At 38.4% G+C, this 23310-nt stretch overlaps 2 protein-coding genes across 4 annotated transcripts in view; both read left to right on the top strand.

Moving 5' to 3' along the window:
* Nucleotides 1-65: 65 nt before the first annotated feature.
* On the top strand, nucleotides 66-14919 carry LOC126810051 (E3 ubiquitin-protein ligase ZNF598). Its single transcript, XM_050534996.2, has 6 exons — nucleotides 66-386; nucleotides 4070-4312; nucleotides 5191-5402; nucleotides 5850-6079; nucleotides 7461-7581; nucleotides 8753-14919. The coding sequence occupies exons 1-6, from the start codon at nucleotides 222-224 to the stop codon at nucleotides 10710-10712; spliced, it is 2931 nt and encodes a 976-aa protein (XP_050390953.1). The 5' UTR covers nucleotides 66-221; the 3' UTR covers nucleotides 10713-14919.
* Nucleotides 14920-16390: 1471 nt separating this feature from the next.
* LOC126810114 (transmembrane protein 94) overlaps nucleotides 16391-23310 on the top strand; it is a 51850-nt gene continuing 44930 nt past the window's right edge. For all 3 annotated transcript variants that reach the window (XM_056098817.1, XM_056098819.1, XM_056098818.1), the window contains exons 1-8: nucleotides 16391-16403; nucleotides 17814-18058; nucleotides 19021-19172; nucleotides 19613-19806; nucleotides 20485-20642; nucleotides 21101-21206; nucleotides 22122-22208; nucleotides 22543-22656. In XM_056098817.1, coding sequence (XP_055954792.1) covers nucleotides 16395-16403; nucleotides 17814-18058; nucleotides 19021-19172; nucleotides 19613-19806; nucleotides 20485-20642; nucleotides 21101-21206; nucleotides 22122-22208; nucleotides 22543-22656 — 1065 coding nt within the window. In that variant the 5' untranslated portion in view covers nucleotides 16391-16394. The remainder of the gene's footprint in view (nucleotides 16404-17813; nucleotides 18059-19020; nucleotides 19173-19612; nucleotides 19807-20484; nucleotides 20643-21100; nucleotides 21207-22121; nucleotides 22209-22542; nucleotides 22657-23310) is intronic.

Below are 23310 nucleotides of genomic sequence, written 5' to 3'. Positions count from 1 at the left end.
AATGTATTTGGAAAATCTATTTTTAGACAACACATATTTTGGTTACGTTTACACACATTGCGCCACCGAAAGAAAGGTCGTGTTGTCAACTTTTTACATAAGTATTCTATTTTTCAACTTCCATTTCATCATACCCTGCCAATAAATACCCTTATATTTTAACCAAAGAGGTAAAAACTGTCACAAGTATATTTTAGTTAATTACATCGATATCTGAAGCCATGGAACGTTCTCAAAGTGTCGAAGTTTGTACTGTTTGCCATGAACACATGGAAATATTTGCAGTTGGTTCCTGTAACCACCCAATTTGCTATCGATGCTCTAGCAGGATGAGGCTGCTATGTGATCAAATGTACTGTCCGATATGTAGAGGGGATCTTCGTAAGGTAAGTACCAATAAAATACCAGAAACAAACAATTTTGACATATTGCCTAGACCATTTGGCTGTTTACACTATTTTGCTTGAATACACTATTTTGCCTATAACGTTTTTTAGGACTTCGAATTCTGTCTTATGGTTTGGATTGTTCGTACTTGGTTTTATTTTATTTTATCTAAATCCATCTAATTAAATCAGACTGTGAAAGGTCACAGGTGTGTAAACTTGCCCCCCACCCCAAAAAAGTGAAAACACAAAAGAAGTCCAGCTTATGTGTTTTGAGTATTGGCACACCAAAATTTTGGATATGAAATCTCTTGAACAAGACTTACTGATTAGTGATTGCGAGATGCTAAAAATGTTTAACACAAAGTTCCTGTACCCAACTCCAAGACACAACCAGCAATAAAAAATGTATTACTGGCGTTGGCATGCAATATTTAAATAGAACTTTCAGTAACACCGGTTATGATCGAAGTTGTGAATATGAAAAAACATCAGATGTTAAATTTGATAATCATGATATGTTAAGATGCAGTTGGAAATCTCCAGTCTCCGTAATCAAGGAAGTTAAATAAGTTAAGAAATTGAAAGTGAAAGTGACACTATGACTGGCAGCCATTATTCAAGCCAAAAGTTTTGATTGTCATTTGATGGCATTGATATCTTTTCTAAAATAACTGACAGTAGGCCAGGCCTATGTCATTGACCCATAACTTCATTATTGATTTTTGTGACTTTGCTTGTACAATGAAATAGGCTCTTGCTAACTGGCATGGGTTATTAATACATTCACCTGTGTCGTTGATTCTCAGTCAATATGTTGTTCTCTATAGATTAAGCCTGGACATTATGTACATGTAAGGAGGGAGAGAGAAATGGGGTTTATCATCCATTCAACACAAACTAGATCATTTTGGGACTAACACATGGCTCAATTTTATTTCAATAATTCGCTTGCGCATAGGGGTCTTTAGTAGTGGGATGAAACCGGAGAAAACCCATGAGTTTGGACAGTCGACCTTACTCCTTGTCACGTACAACTGGGGATTCGAAACCACGGCAGTTGACTCGATGACAGACCTTATGATACAGCGCGCACATGCTAACACCATTCGTCCATCCATCCAACCCCCAATACATGTAAGGCACCAGACACATCTGTCAAGTACAAAAACCTGGACATAAGGCACCTGTCACACAGACCTTGTCAAGACACAAATTAAAATATAACATACTAGCAGGATACCCGGCTTCGCTCGGGGGTCATAACTCCGAAACCAGAAGTGGTAGACTAACGCCACCTGGCCTATGTTACTCCCCGGTCCGAGCTACCCCTATACCCCAAATTTCAGACTCGGGGCAGACCTAGTGTAGCGGCCAACCCCGAACAGACCGGCTTCGCTCGGGGGTCATAACTCCGAAACCAGAAGTGGTAGACTAACGCCACCTGGCCTATGTTACTCCCCGGTCCGAGCTACCCCTATACCCCAAATTTCAGACTCGGGGCAGACCTAGTGTAGCGGCCAACCCCGAACAGACCGGCTTCGCTCGGGGGTCATAACTCCGAAACCGGAAGTGGTAGACTAACGCCACCTGGCCTATGTTACTCCCCGGTCCGAGCTACCCCTATACCCCAAATTTCAGACTCGGGGCAGACCTAGTGTAGCGGCCAACCCCGAACAGACCGGCTTCGCTCGGGGGGTCATAACTCCGAAACCGGAAGTGGTAGACTAACGCCACCTGGCCTATGTTACTCCCCGGTTCGAGCTACCCATTACCCCAAATTTCAGACTCGGGGCAGACCTAGTGTAGCGGCCAACCCCGAACAGACCGGCTTCGCTCGGGGGTCATAACTCAGAAACCGGAAGTGGTAGACTTATGCCACCTGGCCTATGTTACTCCCCGGTCCGAGCTACCCCTATGCCCCAAATTTCAGACTCGGGGCAGATGTAACCGCCAACCCCGAACAGACAGACTTTGCTCGGGGGTCATAACTCCGAAACCGGAAGTGGTAGACTAACACCACCTGTCCTATGTTACTTCCCGGTCCGAGCTACCCCTATACCCCAAATTTCAGACTAGGGGCAGACCTAGTGTAGCCGCCAACCCCGAACAGCCCGGCTTCGCTCGGGGGTCATAACTCCGAAACCGGAAGTGGTAGACTAACGCCACCTGGCCTATGTTACTCCCCGGTCCGAGCTACCCCTATACCCCAAATTTCAGACTCGGGGCAGACCTAGTGTAGCGGCCAACCCCGAACAGACCGGCTTCGCTCGGGGGTCATAACTCCGAAACCGGAAGTGGTAGACTAACGCCACCTGGCCTATGTTACTCCCCGGTCCGAGCTACCCCTATACCCCAAATTTCAGACTCGGGGCAGACCTAGTGTAGCGGCCAACCCCGAACAGACCGGCTTCGCTCGGGGGGTCATAACTCCGAAACCGGAAGTGGTAGACTAACGCCACCTGGCCTATGTTACTCCCCGGTTCGAGCTACCCATTACCCCAAATTTCAGACTCGGGGCAGACCTAGTGTAGCGGCCAACCCCGAACAGACCGGCTTCGCTCGGGGGTCATAACTCCGAAACCGGAAGTGGTAGACTTATGCCACCTGGCCTATGTTACTCCCTGGTCCGAGCTACCCCTATGCCCCAAATTTCAGACTCGGGGCAGATGTAACCGCCAACCCCGAACAGACAGACTTTGCTCGGGGGTCATAACTCCGAAACCGGAAGTGGTAGACTAACACCACCTGTCCTATGTTACTTCCCGGTCCGAGCTACCCCTATACCCCAAATTTCAGACTAGGGGCAGACCTAGTGTAGCCGCCAACCCCGAACAGCCCGGCTTCGCTCGGGGGTCATAACTCCGAAACCGGAAGTGGTAGACTAACGCCACCTGGCCTATGTTACTCCCCGGTCCAAGCTACCCCTATACCCCAAATTTCAGACTAGGGGCAGACCTTGTGTAGCCGCCAACCCCGAACAGACAGACAGACAGACAGACAAACGACAGTCACAAATATTGGTATAGATATATACAAACCTAGTATACATACTCTTGTCGGAGACATTGTCAAGTACAAATTATCACAAAATGTATATACAGGCCTAGACATCAGATACAAATATTATCACACAACTTAAATATTATAATATGTTGGCCTACGTTGTGTAATAATTTGTGTTGAAAATGTCTGTGACAGGTGCGTTATGTCCAGATTTGCTTTTATAGATGTTACAAGTTTAGGTTTATTGAAATTATAAATTCAACATCAAAGATTAAATTAGCGAAATATTAATTGATTACAGTTTAGGAAACTTTTAGCATCTGCTATTTGTTTAAATTATAATTTGTATTAATCTGTTTTATCGCTGGTTTCGATTCCCCGGTTGTACGTGACAAGGAGTAGGATCGCTTGTCCAACCTCATGGGTTATCTCTGGGTCTTCCGGTTTCCTCCCACTGCTAAAGACCCCAACGTGCAAGTGAATTATTGAAATAATATTGAACCATATGTGAGTCCCGAAATGACCTGGTTTGTTAGTTTGTGTCGAGTGGACGTTAAACCCTATTTATCTCTCTCTGTTTTAATACGTGCATTTGTTCAATACCTATTGAGATTCAAAAGAATCAAACTTGAATTCAAAATTTGTATTATATTTTGTATTAATTTTTTTTTTTACAGGTTGCATTTGTTCAAAACCTGTTGAAGTTTGAGAAAATCAAACTGGAAAAATTCAAAATAACCAAGCAAAATATTTATCTGGAGAACGATGAAGTAGAGAAAGCTTATAAAAAACTTTTATGTATCAAGTGTCCGATTTGTACAGAAGATAAAACTCCGGATCGAACGTTTGAGTCTTTAAGAGATCATCTTCGTAAGGAACATACGTTATTCTTCTGTGATCTCTGTCTCAAACATTTAAATGTAAGTATACCTGCACAGTATCTAAGTAATCAGTCCGATTAAAACACAGATTCTATTTCGTTTCTTTTTTTATAGTTCAAAATTTTGTTTACTCGTCTTTACTACACTAGGATCGGGAAGAGTTGTTATATTATATAGGCATTTTGGTTGAAGTGAGGGATAAGCCAATCAAACGGTCTGTTACAGCGACTTCTTGGCGTGTCATGCACGGAACTGTGGGTAAGCCACTAGAAATGTCAACGAAGTTTAATTAATCAATGTTTGATGTCATAGGGTCAAAAACCACTCGTACGACCCCTGACACGACCTTACAGTACAACTTGTCAGATCTTCATGTAGTGTTGGCCATCGAAAGTGTAATAAAAAAAACAAAACGAAATATAGATCTGTATTGTAATCAGATTGGTAATGAAACTATTCACATCAGTAGTGAGCTGTTTTAAATCTCAACTCAAAAATTCTTGTTTCAAATCGTAAATAATTGGTGAATGTAACAATCAACAGTGCCTTAAAAACTCTTCTTTAGTATACGATTTATAAATGATGATATTGTCTATAGTAATATTTGTGACTGTCGTTTGTTTGTTTGTCTGTTCAGGGTTAGTGGCTACACTAGGGCTGTCCCAAGGCTGAAATTTGGTGTATGGGGGTAGCTCGGACCGGGGAGTATCATAGACTAGGTGGCGTTGGCCTACTGCTTCCTGTTTCAGAGTTATACTACTTTCAATTAATGCAGCGCCTTTCAACCGATTGTTATTTATATATTTATACACCCACATTTTCATATGGACGTTCAGGTCCATTCACAATTGTTTAAGGAAAAGATAATCTTAGTAAATTGTACATTTGATTTAAAATAATGTTACTTACAATTTCAGATTTTTCCATTTGAAAGAAAGTTTTATAATCGTAAGGATTTAGCCACACATAGAAGAGTTGGTGATGCTGATGACAAGTCGTATAAAGGTCATCCGTTGTGTGTGTTTTGTGATGAACGATATATGGACAATGACGAACTCTTGAGACATTTACGCAAAGATCATTATTTCTGTCATTTCTGTGATGCTGATGGAACTAATGAATATTATAAGTAAGTTTTGTGATGGTCTGGTCTTGTACGGTTTCCTTGTAGTAATCTAGGGAACAGTGCTGGCTCCATGAGTAGGACATTGGCTTGCTTACCTGGAGGTCCCGTGTTCGATCCCTGTGTTGGCAGAAAGTTCAACAGGATTTTCTGTTTCACTCTTGTTGTAGCACACACTTCATGGAGTAGGCCTGAATTCATTAACCTAGTCAGAGCAGAACCGTAGGATATTTAACCCCATTTATTTAACGTTCACTTGACACAACTTTGTCATTTCTGACTAACGTACATGCATGATTCAATTTTGTTTCAATAATAATTAGCTTGCGGTGTAAGGACACGGCAGAACCCTGAAAAAAGCCAGGAGTTTGAACAGGCAACCCTAGTTCCTGTTATGTTAAAGGCCGGGAATCAAAACTTTTAATCCTTATAACTTTTCTTCTTCTTTTTTAGTGATTATCCAGAATTAAAAACACATTTTCGAAACGCTCATTTTCTGTGTGAAGAAGAACAATGTGGAGATCCTCATACACAGTTTACGAATGCATTCCGCTCCAGTATTGATCTGAAGGGTCACAAATCATCTCACCATACCAGAGGCATGTCAAAAGCACAGATACGAGAAGTTGGTCGACTAGATATAGAAATACAATTACCACCTCGTAGAATGGGCAGAGATCGAGGTAAGTTACTCTTTTTGTATTATAAGATGCTTTAAGATTTTCAGGGGTCGCGGTGGCTAAATGGGTAAGACGCATTGGCCGAGAAAGTTAATCCATATTTTCCAGCGTGGTTTCCCCTTGGCAGTGGTGCAGGTCCTCCGCCTGACAAGGACAGCTGTCTAGTCATTCAGATGGGACAAAAAACCAAGGTCCTGTTTACAAATTAGTGTGCCACTGTCAATTCTTGCAGTGTTGTCGGTTGACGTCGACAAATTAAACATAACACACTAAAGCAGTAAATGTTATGCAAGAACCGATAGGAACGCAAACATGGATAGATAAACCAGCACACGGCAGTTTTCATCAACCCTTCCTTGAAGTGTCAATAAATTTGACAATGAACCCCTCCCACGTGTATGGTGCTATTGCGTGTCGCATGTGCAGCTCAGTTGGTTCTGTTGGGGCGATAAGTTCTTCATCTGTGAACATATGTCAAATGTCCATGACTATTTATCATATCACATCCTGCATAGGTATTTGCATCTGAATATCCCCTACTTTTTTTTTTTTGAAGAGTATATAACACAACACATTTCTATGGATAACAATCACTATATCAGTGGGTTACCCAACTGTAGTAGTACATGTACATGTAGTATAAAAATTCTGTCAGTGGATCAAACAACTAATTGAGAGAGTATGGATGATATTCATTTGGTCATGTCATTATAATATTTTACAGGGAAACGACACAGTGGTTGATGAGCTAGATCTGTAACCTCCTGATGGTTACATGTTCGAGTCTCAAGCTGGGTGTCGTATCCTTGTCTCCTGTTTTCCAGTTCAACTACGCTGATTGTACAAGGTAAAATAAAAGTAGACGACAGCGTCTGTACCAAGAATATGAATGGTACAGAAAATGAATGACCCAAGGACGACAAGAGTATATCATATGTTTGTCCTTTATCCCGTAAGAATAAAATGTGCGTCTGCAGATACACAAAAAAAATCATACTGTGAGGTGAAACCAATTTAAATTTGTAGTTCTTCATGTCTTGATCTGTAAAATAACCCACTCCATTCTTGTGTACGGTGTTTTGTTAAATTTTCAATACTTATATGTTTAGAACTAAAAGTGTTGAGAAGAGAAAATAAATAGTTTTTGTTTTGAAATTAGTATTTTTCTTGAAGAACCTGGAGTTGATCGGAAGAAGCTGGAGTTGATCTGAAGAACAAAAATTCAAATTGGTATGGCCTCAAGGATATATTGAACCATATGTTAGTCCCAAAATGACCTAGTTTGTGTTGAGTGGATGTTAAATCCAATCTCTCTCTCTCTCTCTCTCTCTCTCTCTCTCTCCCTGAACAGTGAATTTGAACAAGTTGTAACAATTTATTTCAGGTCATATTACTAGACGAGATTTTGAAGAAATTAAAAACGATAATGGTGGCCGAGGTAGAGGACGAGGATATAATAATGGATCGGGGCGCGGATATCGTAACAACAGAGATAATTATGTTGAGTAAGTATTCGGCCATTTTGATTTCATTGAGTCTAGTGGCGTGGTTCTGTTTCCCCGTTTGTATGTGACAAGAAGAAGGGTCGTCTTCCCAACATTGTGGGTGGTTGGATGGTCGATTGGTTGGCACGTGCGCGCTGTATCATAAAGTCTGTCATTGAGTCAACTGGCGTGGTTTCAATTCCGCGGTTGTATGTGACAAGTAGAAGGGTCGTCTTCCCAACATTGTGGGTGGTTGGATGGCCGATTGGTTGGCACGTGCGAGCTGTATCATAAAGTCTGTCATTGAGTCAACTGGCGTGGTTTCAATTCCGCGGTTGTACGTGACAAGGAGTAGGGTCGCCTGTCCAAACTCGTGGGTTTTTTCCGGGTCCAATGGTTTCCTCCAACTGCTAAAGATCCCTACGCGCAAGTGAATTATGGAAATGAAATTGAACCATATGTTAGTGCCGTAATGACCTAGTTTGTGTCGAGTGGACGTTAAACCCCATTTTATTTCCGACCTTCAAAGGATTTTTTCATGCTTTTATAATTAGATAGTTAGGTCAGATATTTGAGAAGATGTCATGGCTATCTAAAGTCAGAAATGGTCAGAAATGTTTTAACCAGTTTTTTTCAATCTTTTATCTTTTAGAACTACGCAACATTTAGCTAGTTAGGGACTGTTGTAAAATATCCACAGTTGCGTCCAAACGAATAACACCTGTATAGATCTCCACAACCATTTCACCTGCCTATCCGTAAATCTTGATCCACCCACCCACCTGTCTATCTGTAAATCTCGATCCATCAATGCACCTGTCTACCTGTAGATCTCCATCCATCGATGCACAGCTGCCAAACTGTAAATCTCGATCCACCCACCTGCCTATCTGTAAATCTTGATCCACCCACGCACCTGTCTACCTGTAGATCTTGATCCACCCACCTGCCTATTTGTAAATCTTGATTCACCCATGCACCTGTCTATGTGTAGATCTCGATCCACCCATCTGCCTATCTGTAAATCTCGATCCACCCACGCACCTGTCTACCTGTAGATCTTGATCCACTCACCCATCTGCGCTGACGGAGTATGAAAATGCAGACATATTACCTCTCATGATTCAGTATATTATATAACCAACATTTAATTTTCGATAATGATTCATAATATTCTGATCTTTTTTTGCAGCGATAGAGAAGAAATTGAAAAGGCTATTGAAGCATCTAAACGCGAAGCTTCTGGCAGGAGAATGTCTTGGTCCGCTGAAGATATTCGACAAGATTTTCCAGCTTTATCAGGTCAAGATCCCACTTCATCCACTGCAGCAGTTTCTAATACCTCAACAATCACCACAACCACGACTACCAAGTCGACGTCATCAAATCAAACAACGAACTCTGTCCCGAAACCTACCACAAGTTTAGCCTCAAAAATAAGCAACAGTGAAAAAGCTTTAGACAATGCCAATAAAGCTTTTCCTCAGTTGAAAAAAGGTAGTGCCAAATTGGGCGTTTCGAATAAAAACAGTGATAATTCTGGTCGTAACTCTCCTGTGATTAAGGATAAAAAAGGTTCAGGTAGGACTTCTCCGGTTGCTAGGGTGATGCAACCCGTTATGTCATCCAAAAAAGTGAAGGAAGAAGACTTCCCCGATTTAAGTGCTTCGAAAAATCGAAATTCAAATTTAATATCATTAGGTGTTTGGACACAGAAGAGCCAAAGAACTGATTTAGTGAGACCTAATCTTCAGCCCGAAAAAGTGGAGCCGCCGAAACCAAAACCCGTGAAACAAACCCAAAAAACTAATTCTAATTCTTTAGCGTCGGTGGGTATGTCGTTATGTGTTGAAAATGATTTTCCGTCTTTAAGTGGAAAAGCGAAACCCACCGCAGTAAATACTAAATCGGCGTGGTCAGGAATGAAAAAACCTCAATTAAAAAATACAAAATTAAAAGTTGATGATGATTTTGAAATTCCGAAAGCGGCAACAGTCCAAATTGTTAGTACAAATAATGACAATGAATTAATGGATACGAACTCGTCAAAAAAGAAGAAGAAAAAGAAAAATAAGGATAAAGATAGCGTTAATGTTAATTCTGAATCAAACGTAGAAAATAATCCACCGTCTGCCGAAAACAAACAGAAACCATCAGGTGAGGGTAAGAAACGGAAATCGAAAAAGAACGAAACTCCTGCATCGCTTGATGGTATTGCCATGGGACTACTGAATGAAGAAAAGGATCGAACTATTACAAAATCTGCCAAACAAAAGAACGTACACGCTATGTTGCCTGAAAGTGAATCCATATCAAAAAAGAAGGCGGAAAAAATGGAACCTGCACCCAAAAAGATGGTTGAGAAAGAAATTAAATCTGTCACTCCTGATATAGATAAAATACCTGTTATTTCGTTACCTGTGACACCGGCGCCCTCAATATCGTCATCGTCTGACTTCCCATCATTATCATTGGCTACTAAGGCGCCACCACCTGGATTTCCGAAGTCAAACAAGAAACCACCTCCTGGATTTACTGCTCCTGCTCCTGCTCCTGCTCCTAGTCCTGCTCCTAGTCGTCCTCCTCCAGGATTTGGATCCACAGAAGAGAAAAAATCGCTGTCCGTACCAGAACCAGCGCCTGTTAAAACATCCTCCTACTCATACATTCAACCAGATGAATTTCAGTCGCGCAATCAAAAACTGGTACAGCGTATTCGAGATGCCCTGGGTACACAAGACAAGTTCGATGAATTCAAGACCAAATCTTGGCAATTTCGACAAAATGAAATCATGGCCTCCGAATACTACTACAGCTGCGAGAAATTAATAGGTAAAAAAATATTTGGTGATGTGTTTACAGAACTTCTAGTTCTACTGCCTGACATCACAAAACAACAGGATCTACTTAGTGTTCATAATCAATCAGTTAAAAAACTCAAGGACAACGTGATTAAAATTAGTGGAAAAACACAAAAAGCACCGTGGTCGGCTTTCAACGATTTTTCAGTTTGTCCCACTTGTGGTCAGGTCACGCTGAAGGTTGACAGTTCAACACATTCATCGAAACATGTGGCCAATGATTTTCCAACATTGGGCAAATCAAAAGGTTCTGATTTTATGGGTAGGGGTTCATGGGTAGCGGCTAAATAGTGGACAATTGTTATTTGAGAATCAACTACACGTTTGGTGATACTAAAACAAAGACTAGCTGGTATTAAATCTAGCTAAAAAATTTCTCTGCGTCACAATTCTGTTATAGATTATTTATTTTATTGTGACCAATTTTAAATTAGATTACATTTTGTCTTATTTAAATCAAAGTTATAAACAGGAAATGCTGTTAAAGATTTGAACAGAAATAAATTTATTTTATTAATAAAGATATATTTTTGGATTATGACTTGATGTAATTTGTTAAGATTAAGTGGAGATATATGTAGTATTGCTGGACATTACTGCTAAGGACGGACTAATTTGATCTTCTGTTCTTCAGGGTCACCTGTTAAAATTGGGCTTCTTATTTCTTCAGGTAAAAGACTAATTTAGAAACCAAATATGCATGGTTGGAGGTGGGTGTGGATGGTCGAATGGTTAGCGCGGTTGTGCTTTATCATAAAGTCTGTCATTGAGTCATTGATTCCCCGGTTGTACGTGACAAGGAATAGGGTCGCCTGTCCAACCTCGTGGGTTTTCTTCAGGCCCTACGGTTTCCTCCCACTGCTAAAGACCCCATGTGCAAGCGAATTATTGAAATGAAATTGAACCATATGTTAGTCCCGAAATTACCTACATGTAGTTTGTGTCAGTGGACGTTAAAAGCCATTTCTCTCTCTCTCTTACCCAGTTAAACTGTTCAAAAGCTTTTAAGTTCCAAATTTTTAAGTGTTGAGATTTTAAACTAAACATGCAATTCAACTGGCTCTATATTTATCAAGATTCCTGAAGAACTGAAATTTAAATTCTTGTGGCCTATTAACATAATTATGTAATACCTTGTATAGTATGTAACGGCATGATAAATTGTGCTTTTAATTCATAGCATTGTGCCAACCATTTGACATAATAAACATACAAATTTTCTTACTACATGTATGTATGATTCTGTGGTACATGTACTGCCCGTCTTCATTAGCCCAGGCAGTGCTTACTGTGATTGCATGGTATTGCAATATTTATTTAATCTTCATTTAACCATGTAGAATACAGTCACTTAGGGTTAGTTATCTACATTCATAATCTTATCCTTGTTCTTGAGATGATGTCTGTCCAACCGCGTGGGTTTTCTCCACGCCCTACGGTTTCCCCCCACTGCTAAAGACTCCTATGCACAAGTGAATTATTGAAATAAAATTGAACCGTACATTAGTCTTGAAATTACCTAGTTTGTGTTAAAAGGATGTTAAACCCCATTTCTCTCTCTTTTGAGATGATGCTCTTCAAAAAAGTAAAATGCTCTGCCCATGAGCAACGTAAAACTTGGTTTGTTTGTTCTTTGGACAATAGTGCATCGATTGACATAAACCATGATTTTTGATGTGACGTTACAATTCCAAGATGGCTGCGATGACGTCATGTTCTGTTTCTAGTTCATATACATGTAGTACTATCATAATATCATGCTTGTTTTTATGTTCGACAAAAGCGTGTTAGAATTATGTATCATACATACCTTGTCTGCGATATCACCCTAGGTGGAAGCGGACTTTAATCTTCAAGGAATGAATGAATGATGTATCATACAATAAAATTATTAGAACATGGTGTATATAAAGGTTATATATCTCCTGTATTTAATTATTAAGTTAATTTATTAAACACAACAATATACATGAAGAGCCCCGAGGAAGAACGATCTAAGTCACTTTTTTAACGAACCTCAGTTAATGGGGCCGTCTGGTAGCAAATTGTATAAGCTTTCTTTGGAACAATCAATTTCAGGTAAAAACGATCAGAGTCCCATTGAACCAAGGCCCTTCTGAAATGACCTCCCGGACAAATACAAGTCCCTCGTACCCTTTATTTGACCTTTATAGACAAAAATGTGACTTAGATCATTCTTCCCCTGGACTCTTCACATGTTATACATACATTATGTAAGAGCTAAATCTGCCAGTGTTTATTTTGGCTTCAAATAATATACAAACCATTAGACATTTATTAACATGGCAATTCTATAATCAATTTCCTTAGACCATCAGATGGCGGAGAGATATTTTAAAATTTAACGATAAAATAGACAATCGAGGCTAAGTCTCGGTTGTCAAGCACCGTAGTTACGATAATGAAAGATCTAGGTTATATCTTTATAAATTCGCTCAGAATAAAGTAATTTGAATATAATTTCAATATATTCCTTTTTCATTATCTATTTTTGTACTATTAGAAAGAACGACCAGGTGATGCATCTGTAATGTAGATTAACTATAGGTAATTAAATTGTATATAAAATTCCATTCCTTTATTATGAGGGGGTTGGATGGCCGAATGGTTAGCATGTGCGTGTTGTATCATAAGGTCTGTCATTGAGTCAACTGGCGTGGTTTCAAATCCCTGGTTGTACGTGACAAAAGAGTAGGGTCACCTGTCCAACCTCGCAGGTTTTCTCCAGGTACTCCGGTTTCCTCCCACTGCTAAAGACCACTACGTGCAAGCAAATTATTGAAATAAGATTGAACTGTATGTTAGTCCCAAAATGACCTAGTTTGTGTCAAGTGGACTTTAAACCCCATTTCTCTCTCCTTTATTATGAGTTATTGTCAGATAATATATTCTGTAATTATTATTAAGAATATTTATATAGTGCCATTTCCAATGTATGAAGTAAAAGATCCAAAATGTTCATCCAGATTTACCGACGTGGTTTCCCTTGTCAGTGGTGCAGGACGGAGGGCCTGACAAGTACAGCTGACTAGTCCTTCGGATGAGACGAAAAACCGAGGTCCCGTGTATATATTGGAATGCACGTATAAGATCCCCTGGCAGTTGGAATTCAATATAAGAGTAGGCAATAGTGCCGCTGCCCGGGCAAAATTTCCCTCATAGCACACTGTATGGCGTATGCCCGTCTTCATTAGCCCAGTCGGAGCAGAACAGTAGAACGTTAAACCCCATTTCATTTTATTTCATTTCATGTTCAAAAATAAATATATATTGCAAATTTTCAAAGTAAAATATAAATTGACTAGATTTAGATAATTAATCATATTTTTTAAACAGATGAGTTGTACATGTAAGACTTATTAAGTTTGATAATGAATTGTTGCTGCTAATAGAATATGGAAGCCTATTCCATATAGTTGTGGAATTACAATCTCAAATGTATACCAGTATAACCCTTAATTCAGTGAAAATCTGACACATAAGATGACATCGCGAGTTGATTATGGTTTGGATAAGTTAATTATGATTTGGATAAGTTAATTATGATCTGGATAAGTTAATTAATATCTAATTACTAATTTATATAACATTTTAGGCCTAAAAAAAGACCTGCAATAGGCAAATTTAGCTCTTGAAGAATGCATGTTAAATTCTGCATCCAATTTATGTATGATGTATTTTTTTATATTAAGATTACAAATTATATGTGTTATACTAAGTAGACACTGTTGATACAACACTCTCCATGCTTGTTCAATAGAAATCCAATACTACACTGCCATAACAAGACATTTTTCTGGTTATTTCCAATTTTACTTTGTTTCGATGAAAATCTTTGGAAATTTGACACTAGAAAAATTATGTGTTTTTAGTGGAGAACTCTAGATTGGAGATGGTCCTGCACATTTTAGCATATACATGTATGACGTCATATGTGAGTTAGGGTAAGGGTTAGGACCTGCAGATTTCATCAAAGTCTCAAGATGTAAACAGGGCTAGCCCTAACCCTAACCCTGGACCAAGCCTAACCCTTACCCACAATCTACATATGACGTCATACTTGCAGGAACGTCTCCGATCTAGCGTTCTCCATTTTTAGCAAGTCAGTGTTAACATTTTGAAGACAGAGAAGTCTTAGTGAGTTTGTGGAAGGTATTAGTATATCTACTCTACATGCTGTTAAAATGAATATATTATTTAGTATTTCTATTGTGGGTTTGGTCACTGTGGTGGTCATTTTTTTGGTTCTTCCTCATATTGCTTTAATAATGATGGCATGGTGTCAGGTGTTTTCCATTCAACTACCAGTTCGGTTTATTTATTGTTAAATATTGTCCTGTATGTTAATTTAAAGTCCTATACCATGTGAAACTAGGAAAGTACATCCATATTTAAATATCATCCTATTGTTTTGTCTTGATAATTATGATTGAGTGTAAATATGCTTTTAAAGATTATTAAAAGTTGAATTTCTGTTTTTACTCGTTTATTTGTTCTTTGTACAGGTAAATTTTTATTTTGATTTTTTACAGGTAAATTAAAGATGCATTATGTAAGAATTAGATAATGAGCTGGCTGTTCCTGCTATAATAGTTCACAACTAGATAATGCAAAAGGAATATGTTGAAAATTTAATTCAAATTACTTTATTCTGAGCGAAGTTAAGACTGTTTGAACATTCAGCATAGATTGCTTATTATCGTAGCAATGTTACTTGTTAATCGAGACTAACCCTTGATTCACCATTTTTAAATTTAATCATTAAATGGTAATCGTGTTTCAATCTGGTTAAATCTCTGCGTTCCGATGTTCTAGAGAGTTGATTATAGGCTTTCATGTGAATAAATGTCAAAATAACAGTTTATATAATATTTGAAGACAGAATAAAGACTAGCAATCGGATGATTTATCGCTTACATAATGCATCTTTAATAATCATTCCATATTTAATAGGGGTAGCCGAATGTGTGCTCTTTTGATAATTAAAGATACATTATGCAAGAGCTAAATCTATCTATTGCAGGTCTTTCTTTAGGCCTGAAATGTTATCTGAAGTATTAATTAGACATTAAATAACCTATCCAGACCATAATCATCTCTCGAAGTCAAGCTTAGCCTGTGATCTTAAGTGGATTGTGAGCCGATTTACTGCATAACTTTCCTTCTCGATTTAACGATTAAGTGGATAATCGAGACTAAGCTGTTTATCGTACTGATTTTAGTAATGATGACCGAGGCTATGCAGAAATTTCATTCACGTAGTTCTCGGTTCATAGTGGATCAATTTGAATGAAATTTTCAGCAAATTGCCTTTACGTTATCTAGATTTTAACTATTATAGTGAGAATTGCCAACTCGTTATTGAATCTCCCATAATGTATCTTTAAGTGGCGTCATTTTGATTCACTGCTTGTATGTGACAAGGAGTATGGTCGCCAAACCTTGTTGCTTTTCTCATGGACCTCTGGTTTCCCACCCACTGCTAAAGAGCTCTGGCATTGAGTCAACTGGCATAGTTTCGATTCCCGGGTTGTATGTTACAAGGAGTAGTGTCACCTGTCCATCCTTGTGGATTTTCTCCTGGTCCTCTGGTTTTCTCCCACTGCTAAAGACCCCTACGCGCAAGAGAATTATATAAATCAAATTGAACCATATGTTAGTTCTGGAATGACCTAGTTTGTGTTGAATGGAAGTTAAACCTCTCTCTCTCTCTCTTCTCTCTCTTTGTCTCTTCTCTCTCTCTTCTCTCTCTCTCTATCCCCCTCTCTCTCTCCTCTCTCTCAGTAAAAGTAAAAAATATTTTTGCTGCTTTAAATTGAGTTAGCTCCCTTACAGTACTACTTTCAGTTTATTGTTTTACCATGAGCGGCATTGATTGGTTGAGAAGTAGACCCGTCCACATTTGACCAATGGGTGTCTTCGCCGGAAGTAAATAAATAATACACGATGAAAATGGAGAAGGTGAGAGAAAAACGTTCAAAATAATGAATTTATTGAGTAATACGGTCATATTTTATTGCTTTTTTATGTTTTCAGTTTTATAAACGACCAGAGCACAAAGTTAGAATTGATGCAGTAGGCCTAGTTTATAACAGGCTGTTTTATTGACAAAACAAACAACAAATTTATTTGTAATGTATTATTATTGTCAACCGCAACCGTCGGTGTCAACAACAGACGAACTCAAAAAGTCATAACACGAAATGAACTGAAATGGGGTTTAACGTTCTACTTTAATTGGCCCTACGCTGTATACATACAGGTATAGATACTGTACGGACTGGGCTATTGAAAACGCACATTGTGACACATGACAATTGACATGTGCTAATAGTAATAATAGACATAGGTATATGACAGAAATTTTACCTGGACAAGGGTTCATTTCCTCCTGGTTATCGAGCCAGTGCTAAGTGGGTAAGACGCTGGCTTGTTACCTTGGAGGTCGCGTCTTCGATCCCTGCATTGACCGAGAAAGTTCATCAGGAAAATGTGACGTGATTTCGCCTTGTCAGTGGTGCAGAATAGAGGGCGTGACAAGGACAGCTGTCTAGACGTTTGAATGGTGCGAAAAACCAAGGTCCTGTGTATACATTGGCGAGCAGCCATGCACATAAAAGATCCCTTGGCAGTTGGAATTTGATGTAAGAGTAGACCATAGTGCTGCTGCCTGGGCAATATTTCCCTCATAGTACACTGTATGGTGTATGTCCGTCTTCATAGTGTATGTCCGGCTTCATTAGCCCAATCGGAGCAGAAAAGTAGGACGTTAAACCCCATTTCATTTCATCGAGTCAGCGCTTTAATCACTGGGCCACTGCAGCTCCCATGTCATAACACAAATAATAACAATATACAACTGAAAGTTTATTTCACTCTATACAGTCTTCATCATGACATAACTTGTTATATAATCAATGAAATTCCTAATCTTAAGTTTAGTTGAGAATTATTCTAAAAGTTCTTTAATGTCTGAGCCATCTACTTTATAAAGATAACATGATGTTGTGGTCCCGCAACATTTCAGATTTACGACCGTAGCAAAAATATGTCCTCTATATTTCATATTCTGGTACTCAAGAATCTGTTGAAAGGAAAAGTTTAAAGGAGCTAAACCTCTAAATCAATAGTTTTGATGATATTCGAAATTAAAAACAGGAATTAGAATTCAACATTGGTCCATTTCAGAGAATAGAGCCATGCGCCCTTTGCTTTAACACAGAAGTGAAATTAGTAAAGTTGTTTGTTTGGAGTAGGAAAAGTTACAGGACCGAAAGGTCGTGATACCTGTTAGAAATCAGCGATTTCTATTTACTCCAAAACTGAGTAATAAAATATCCAAAAACCCTTACAACTATTATTTATTTACAGATAGAAAATGGAGAACCAGCGCAAAAAATGGATGGTTACACAACAAAAGAAGCCCTATCTACGTTATATCAAGAATTACAAGCAGAAGTGACTTTACATCAAAAACTGGAGAGTAGAAATAAGTTGAAATATTTATCTGGTCTAGATCATAGAAATGTGACATCTACATATCACTGGACATCGTTATTGGCGATCTCTATATCTATTTGTCTACTTGGTATTGCATATGCTTATGACAATGACAGGTAAATAGCACAAACTGTATATTATCAGGACAAAGAAAATAAATGGGGGATGCCCAAGTTCAGATTTTGTCATTGATATTGTATAATTAATCGTATAATCCAATGGAGTTCTATGGTGCTTCTCTTGGTAGATTTATAAAGGTTACAGTGTTAGTATTGAGTTATTTGATAATTTGATAGTCGAAATTTCGACTGGAGTGGCTCGGTAGGTGGTATTGAGAGGCAACCAGAGTGTCTCTCTTCTGGGTAATGTCAGCATAGTGTTCCTTCAGCCTAATGCAAAACTGTTCAACCTCGTGGGTTTTCTCCGGGTCCTCCTGTTTCCTCCCACTGCTAAAGATCCCTACGCGCAACCTAATTATTGAAATAAAATTAACCATGTGTTAGTCCTGAAATGACCTAGTTTGTGTCGAGTGGACGTTAAACCCCATTTCTCTCTCTCATTACAAAGAATACTTAGTTTGTGTCGAGTGGACGTTAATTGGCTGAAAAAGTTCATTTGGATCTTCTGGCGTGGTTTTCCCCCTTTCTCCCTAATGCAAAACAATCTACATATTGTTTATGGCATAGTAAGTAGGTAGATCACATTTATATTATCATGTAAAATTGTGTTCTGAGTTCCGTCATTTAATCTCGTGTATCTGTCACTAATTTCTTTCACAATCGTTTAATAACAAATCTTTGTTTGAAAATTTGTAAAAATCATTTAAAATCACCCCAAATCATCTAATTTGTTCTTGTGTCCAGTTTAAAGCTCTGACTGATTAATTTTGATAATGAATGTCCAATTTACAAGTATTTAATTTCCTGGTTCTATGCATTTAAATAAATACTTTACATGTATACAATATCATCTTAATATGATACGAGTTGAAGTTGTGGAGCACTTTGTCATACACAGTTAATTATCTAAATCTTACGTAATGCATGTTTAATAGTTGAAAATGTTTTCTGTATTTCAGTTCATCATTGTTAGATGTGAACTGGTGGTTAGTTGAAGCTGTTGTATTGTTCTTATCGGTGGTTGTCAACATTATGTTTATTATATCAGATAATAATAAGAATAGATTTGAATATATCCGACTACATCAACTAGCTTTAGATAGAATAAAAGGTAAAAATTGTTTATTATCAGAGATTAAGACGCTGGCTTGCTAGCATGGAGATCTTGGGTTCACTCCTGGTGTTGGCCGGGAAACTTCCTCTGGATTTTCCGGCAGGGCTTCTCCTCGTCAGTGGTGCAGTATGGACAACCTGTCTAGTTGTTGGGATAGGACGAAAAACTGAGATCCTGTTTACGGATTGGTGTGCATGTAAAAGAACACTCGACAGTTGGAATTCGATCAAAGAGTAGGTCGTAATACTACTGTCCGAGCAAAATGTCCCACATAACAAAATGGATGACTTCTGCCCGGCTTCATTAGCCCAGTAGGTGCATAAAAGTAGGACGTTAAACCCCATTTCATTTTCATTTCAGCATGAATTGATTTTTGATTTTACAGTATGATAACGGAAAAGAGCATTCACTATTTTAAACTTTCATTTTAATTTTAGAATATGTTGACCAACATCACTGGCATAATTCAAGTTATCCTAATCTTCATTCTCCTATATCACCGTGTATATCTCTACAGTGGACTATCAGAGATGGTCAAATTGTTAATCTACCCTCGGTATTATTAGTAAAAGGAGATATTATTCTAATGAGATGTGGTCAGAATAGTCCTGGTAAATGTAAACAGATAGATGTAAGTATCATTAAACTGCACCGTCAAGGTGTTGGATGGCCGAATGGGTAGCGTGTGCACGTTGTATCATAAAGTCTGTCATTGAGTCAACTAGGGTGATTTCGAATCCCCAGTTGTATGTGACAAGGAGTAGGTTCGCCTGTCCAACCTCGTGGGTTTTCTCTTGTTCCTCTGTTTTCCTCCCACTGCTAAAGACCCCTACACGCAAGCGAATTATTGAAATAAAATTGTTTGTCCTAAAATGACCTGGTTTGTGTCAAGTGGATGTTAAATCCCATTTCTCTCTCTCTCACACAGTGTTGTGGTTCCCCCATGTCAATGGTGTAGTACGAGGGTCTGGCAATGGACAACGTATAGTTGTTGGTCTGGATGTTTAAGCAGTCTAACACAAGCTGTTTAGATTATAAGGTCTGGTTTAGGTTTCGATCCCAACACTTGTACATGACAAGCAATGGTAAGAAATAGGGTTGCCTTCCTTCTGGATCCTTCCTATATAAAAACCCATACCCACAAGCAAATGATTCAAATAAAATTGTTATTATGTTAGTCTCAAAAAAACCATATACACAAGTGAGTGATTCAGATATAATAGTTATTTTGTTAGTCTCAAAATGACCCAATTGTATTAATTCTGTTTATGATAGATATGTAGACTGTATAGATTTATTATTATTACAGCCGACAGCCGATGGTGAAGATATGATATTATATGGAGGGGATGTATATAATCCTCTAGATGGTGATATACCAGAATATGTTACCAGTCCAATTGGTAGAAAACCTGTAGAAACAACCAGATTTCTAATGTTAGATACACCTTATATAGAAAATCTTAGGTAAATATTATACCATAATGTCTACCTCTCTTCGTGGCCCCTAATCAGGGGTTCCTGGGTTGCTCTCAGTGTTGACCAAGAAAGTAACTTTAATCTTTTTGTCCAACATGTATTAATAATATCAATAAAAAAGACAAATCAATACCGAACAAAATGACTGGCACCAGAGATTTTATGTCTGACATGGTCAGTGACAGGTGCCTTATTTCAAGGCTTGCTTTTATGTTTACTGGTATAAGAAATAGTTTATTTTGGTTGTCTGAGAAAGTCCTGTGTACACATTGTCATGCACCCACAAGTACCCTTGACCTTTGGAATTAAAAAATAGAGTAGTCTGTAGTGCCGCTGTCTGGGCAAAATTTCCCTCATGGCACACTGTATGTCTTCATTAGCCCGGTCAGTGCAGAACAGTAGGACGTTAAACCCCCATTTAATTTGATTTGTTTATTTTGATAAAGGTTAACATTAGAAGATAAATCGAAGCATCCTGATAGTATGATAGAAAATGAACGACATCTTATATCTAGTATATGGTTACAGAGGATTATAATACCTATAACTATGGTAAGTTATTTATCACTCGCTAAGTGGGTAAGACGCAAGTTCGCTTGCTTGGAGGTCGCATGTTTGATCCCTCCATTGGTCCAGAATGTTCATCGGGATTTTCTGACGTCATCTCCCCCATGTCAGTAGTGCAGGACGGAGGGCCTGACAAGGACAGCTGTCTAGACGTGCATGTAAAAGATCCCTTGGCAGTAAGTTATTTACCACTTAGGTCACGAAAAAACACACCTTTGTTTACGGTTACTATGGTAACTTGTATATCATGATAAAAACAGAGATCTATAATACCTGTTACTATGGTAACTATTTTACTTTATACAGATCATGATAAAAAAAGATTTGACTCAAAAACTTTGCGAGTATGTATCCCAAAACGCAGATACTCTTCTTGCGAGTATGTATCCCAAAATTGCGGACCTAAGCATCTAAATCTTTCACTGCCATTTGTTAGTATGTCAATAAAACAACAAGGAGTAGGGTCGTCTGTCCAACCTGGTGGGTTTTCACCGGATCTTCCGGTTCCCTCCCACTGCTAAAGACCCCTACATGCAAGGAAATTTTTGAAATAAATTGAACCATGTGTTAGTCCCGAAATGACCAAGATTGTGTGGAGTGAAGTGATTGTTAAACCCCATCTCTCTTTCTCTGTATTTAGTTGATAATGGCGGAATTCTATATGGATTCTTGCAAAAATTAGCAAATTTTAACTCCTGAGCTTGCAAAAAGTAATAAATGGCAAGCATATTGTCACTAAATTTTACCTGTTCCAGGGAGCCACTGCGGCTTCACAGAAAAGTAGAAGGTCAAAAACACGATTTTATTCACACCTGTGGTAACAACATACCTGTTTTAAATGATGTTTTATTCACACCTATTGTAAATGTTGTTTCATTCACACCTGTTGTTTTATTGTAGGTTATAATGTTAACGTGTAACATATTACGTTGGCAGTTTTTAGGAGTTCATATGGGTCATTGGTCAGAAACTGTTTTAGTTTTATTAGTAAGTAAATCTATATTATTACATGTTTATAATATACACAGGGTCTAATCAATGCTTGTATTCACTTCTCATCTCTTCTTATGGGGGTTGGGTCGCCGAATGATTTAACATGTGCTAAGATCTGTTATTGAGTCAAGTGGGTTTTCCCCGGGTCCTCCAGTTTCCTCCCATTGCTAAAGTATTATTGAAATAAAATTAAACCATATGTTAGTCCAGAAATTTACCTGGTTTGTGTCAAGTTCGATTGGACGTTAAACTCTCTCTCTCTCTCTCTCTCTATTACCTGTTGAATGGCAATTTGAAGAATTAACATTTTTTCTCATTCCAATTCTAGGTTCATGCTTGTTTACCATTATTACCTGTTGTATTTCCGGTCATGTGGTGTCTCTTGAATGCCTATGGACAAGCTAGAATTCACGGAGCTTTTCAAGTTGCTAAAAATATAAAGGTATTTTAATCTACTTAAAACCGTTAAGTTTTCAGATTATTCAATATTTTTACCTTACAGCTAATACTATTAATTTTCCCCCCGGGGACTATTAAAATGGACTCATCCGTTATAGTTCAAATCGAACATGCTATTTTCATATTTTAGCAGACTCTTTGCGTTAGCTAATTTCGAAGCCTGTCATATGTAAGTCTCAAGATTACCTAGTTTGTGTTGAGTGGACATCAAACCCCATTTCTCTCTCTATCAACTGTGTATGGCATTGACGTGGATTTTCTCCTGTTCCTCTGATTTCCTCCCTACGTGCAAACAATCAAAATGAAGTTGAATCATATATTAGTCCCAAAATGACCTATAAACTTGCTGTGACTAGAATTTATCAGATTTTATAAGGAGCCACAGTACATCAGTGAGTAAGACGTTGGCTCAATAACATGGAGGTCCTGTGTTGAACCAGGTTTTGACTGAGAAAGTTCATTGTAATTTTCCTACATGGTTCCCCTTGTTTGTGGTGCAAAACAATGTATTGTCATTCGAATGGGATGAAAAACAAAGGTCCCATGTAGGCCTACACATTGCCGTAGGCTTATAAGATATAAGTGCAGGTGAAGAGTAGGACGTTAAATAAATGTTCTATTTACCATTTCTCCCCAT

This window comes from Patella vulgata, chromosome 2 (genome assembly GCF_932274485.2).
Source record: "Patella vulgata chromosome 2, xgPatVulg1.2, whole genome shotgun sequence".
Taxonomy (NCBI): Eukaryota; Metazoa; Mollusca; class Gastropoda; family Patellidae; genus Patella; species Patella vulgata.
Note: the sequence above shows the minus strand (reverse complement) of the source record. Positions and strands in the feature narration are given on the sequence as shown.

Coding starts and splice junctions, on each gene's coding strand:
- LOC126810051 (XM_050534996.2), top strand. CDS start 222: ATGGAACGTTCTCAAAGTGTCGAAGTTTGTACTGTTTGCCATGAACAC. Junction 4,313..5,190: donor TCTGTCTCAAACATTTAAAT/GTAAGTATACCT, acceptor TTACAATTTCAG/ATTTTTCCATTTGAAAGAAA. Junction 6,080..7,460: donor TAGAATGGGCAGAGATCGAG/GTAAGTTACTCT, acceptor AATTTATTTCAG/GTCATATTACTAGACGAGAT.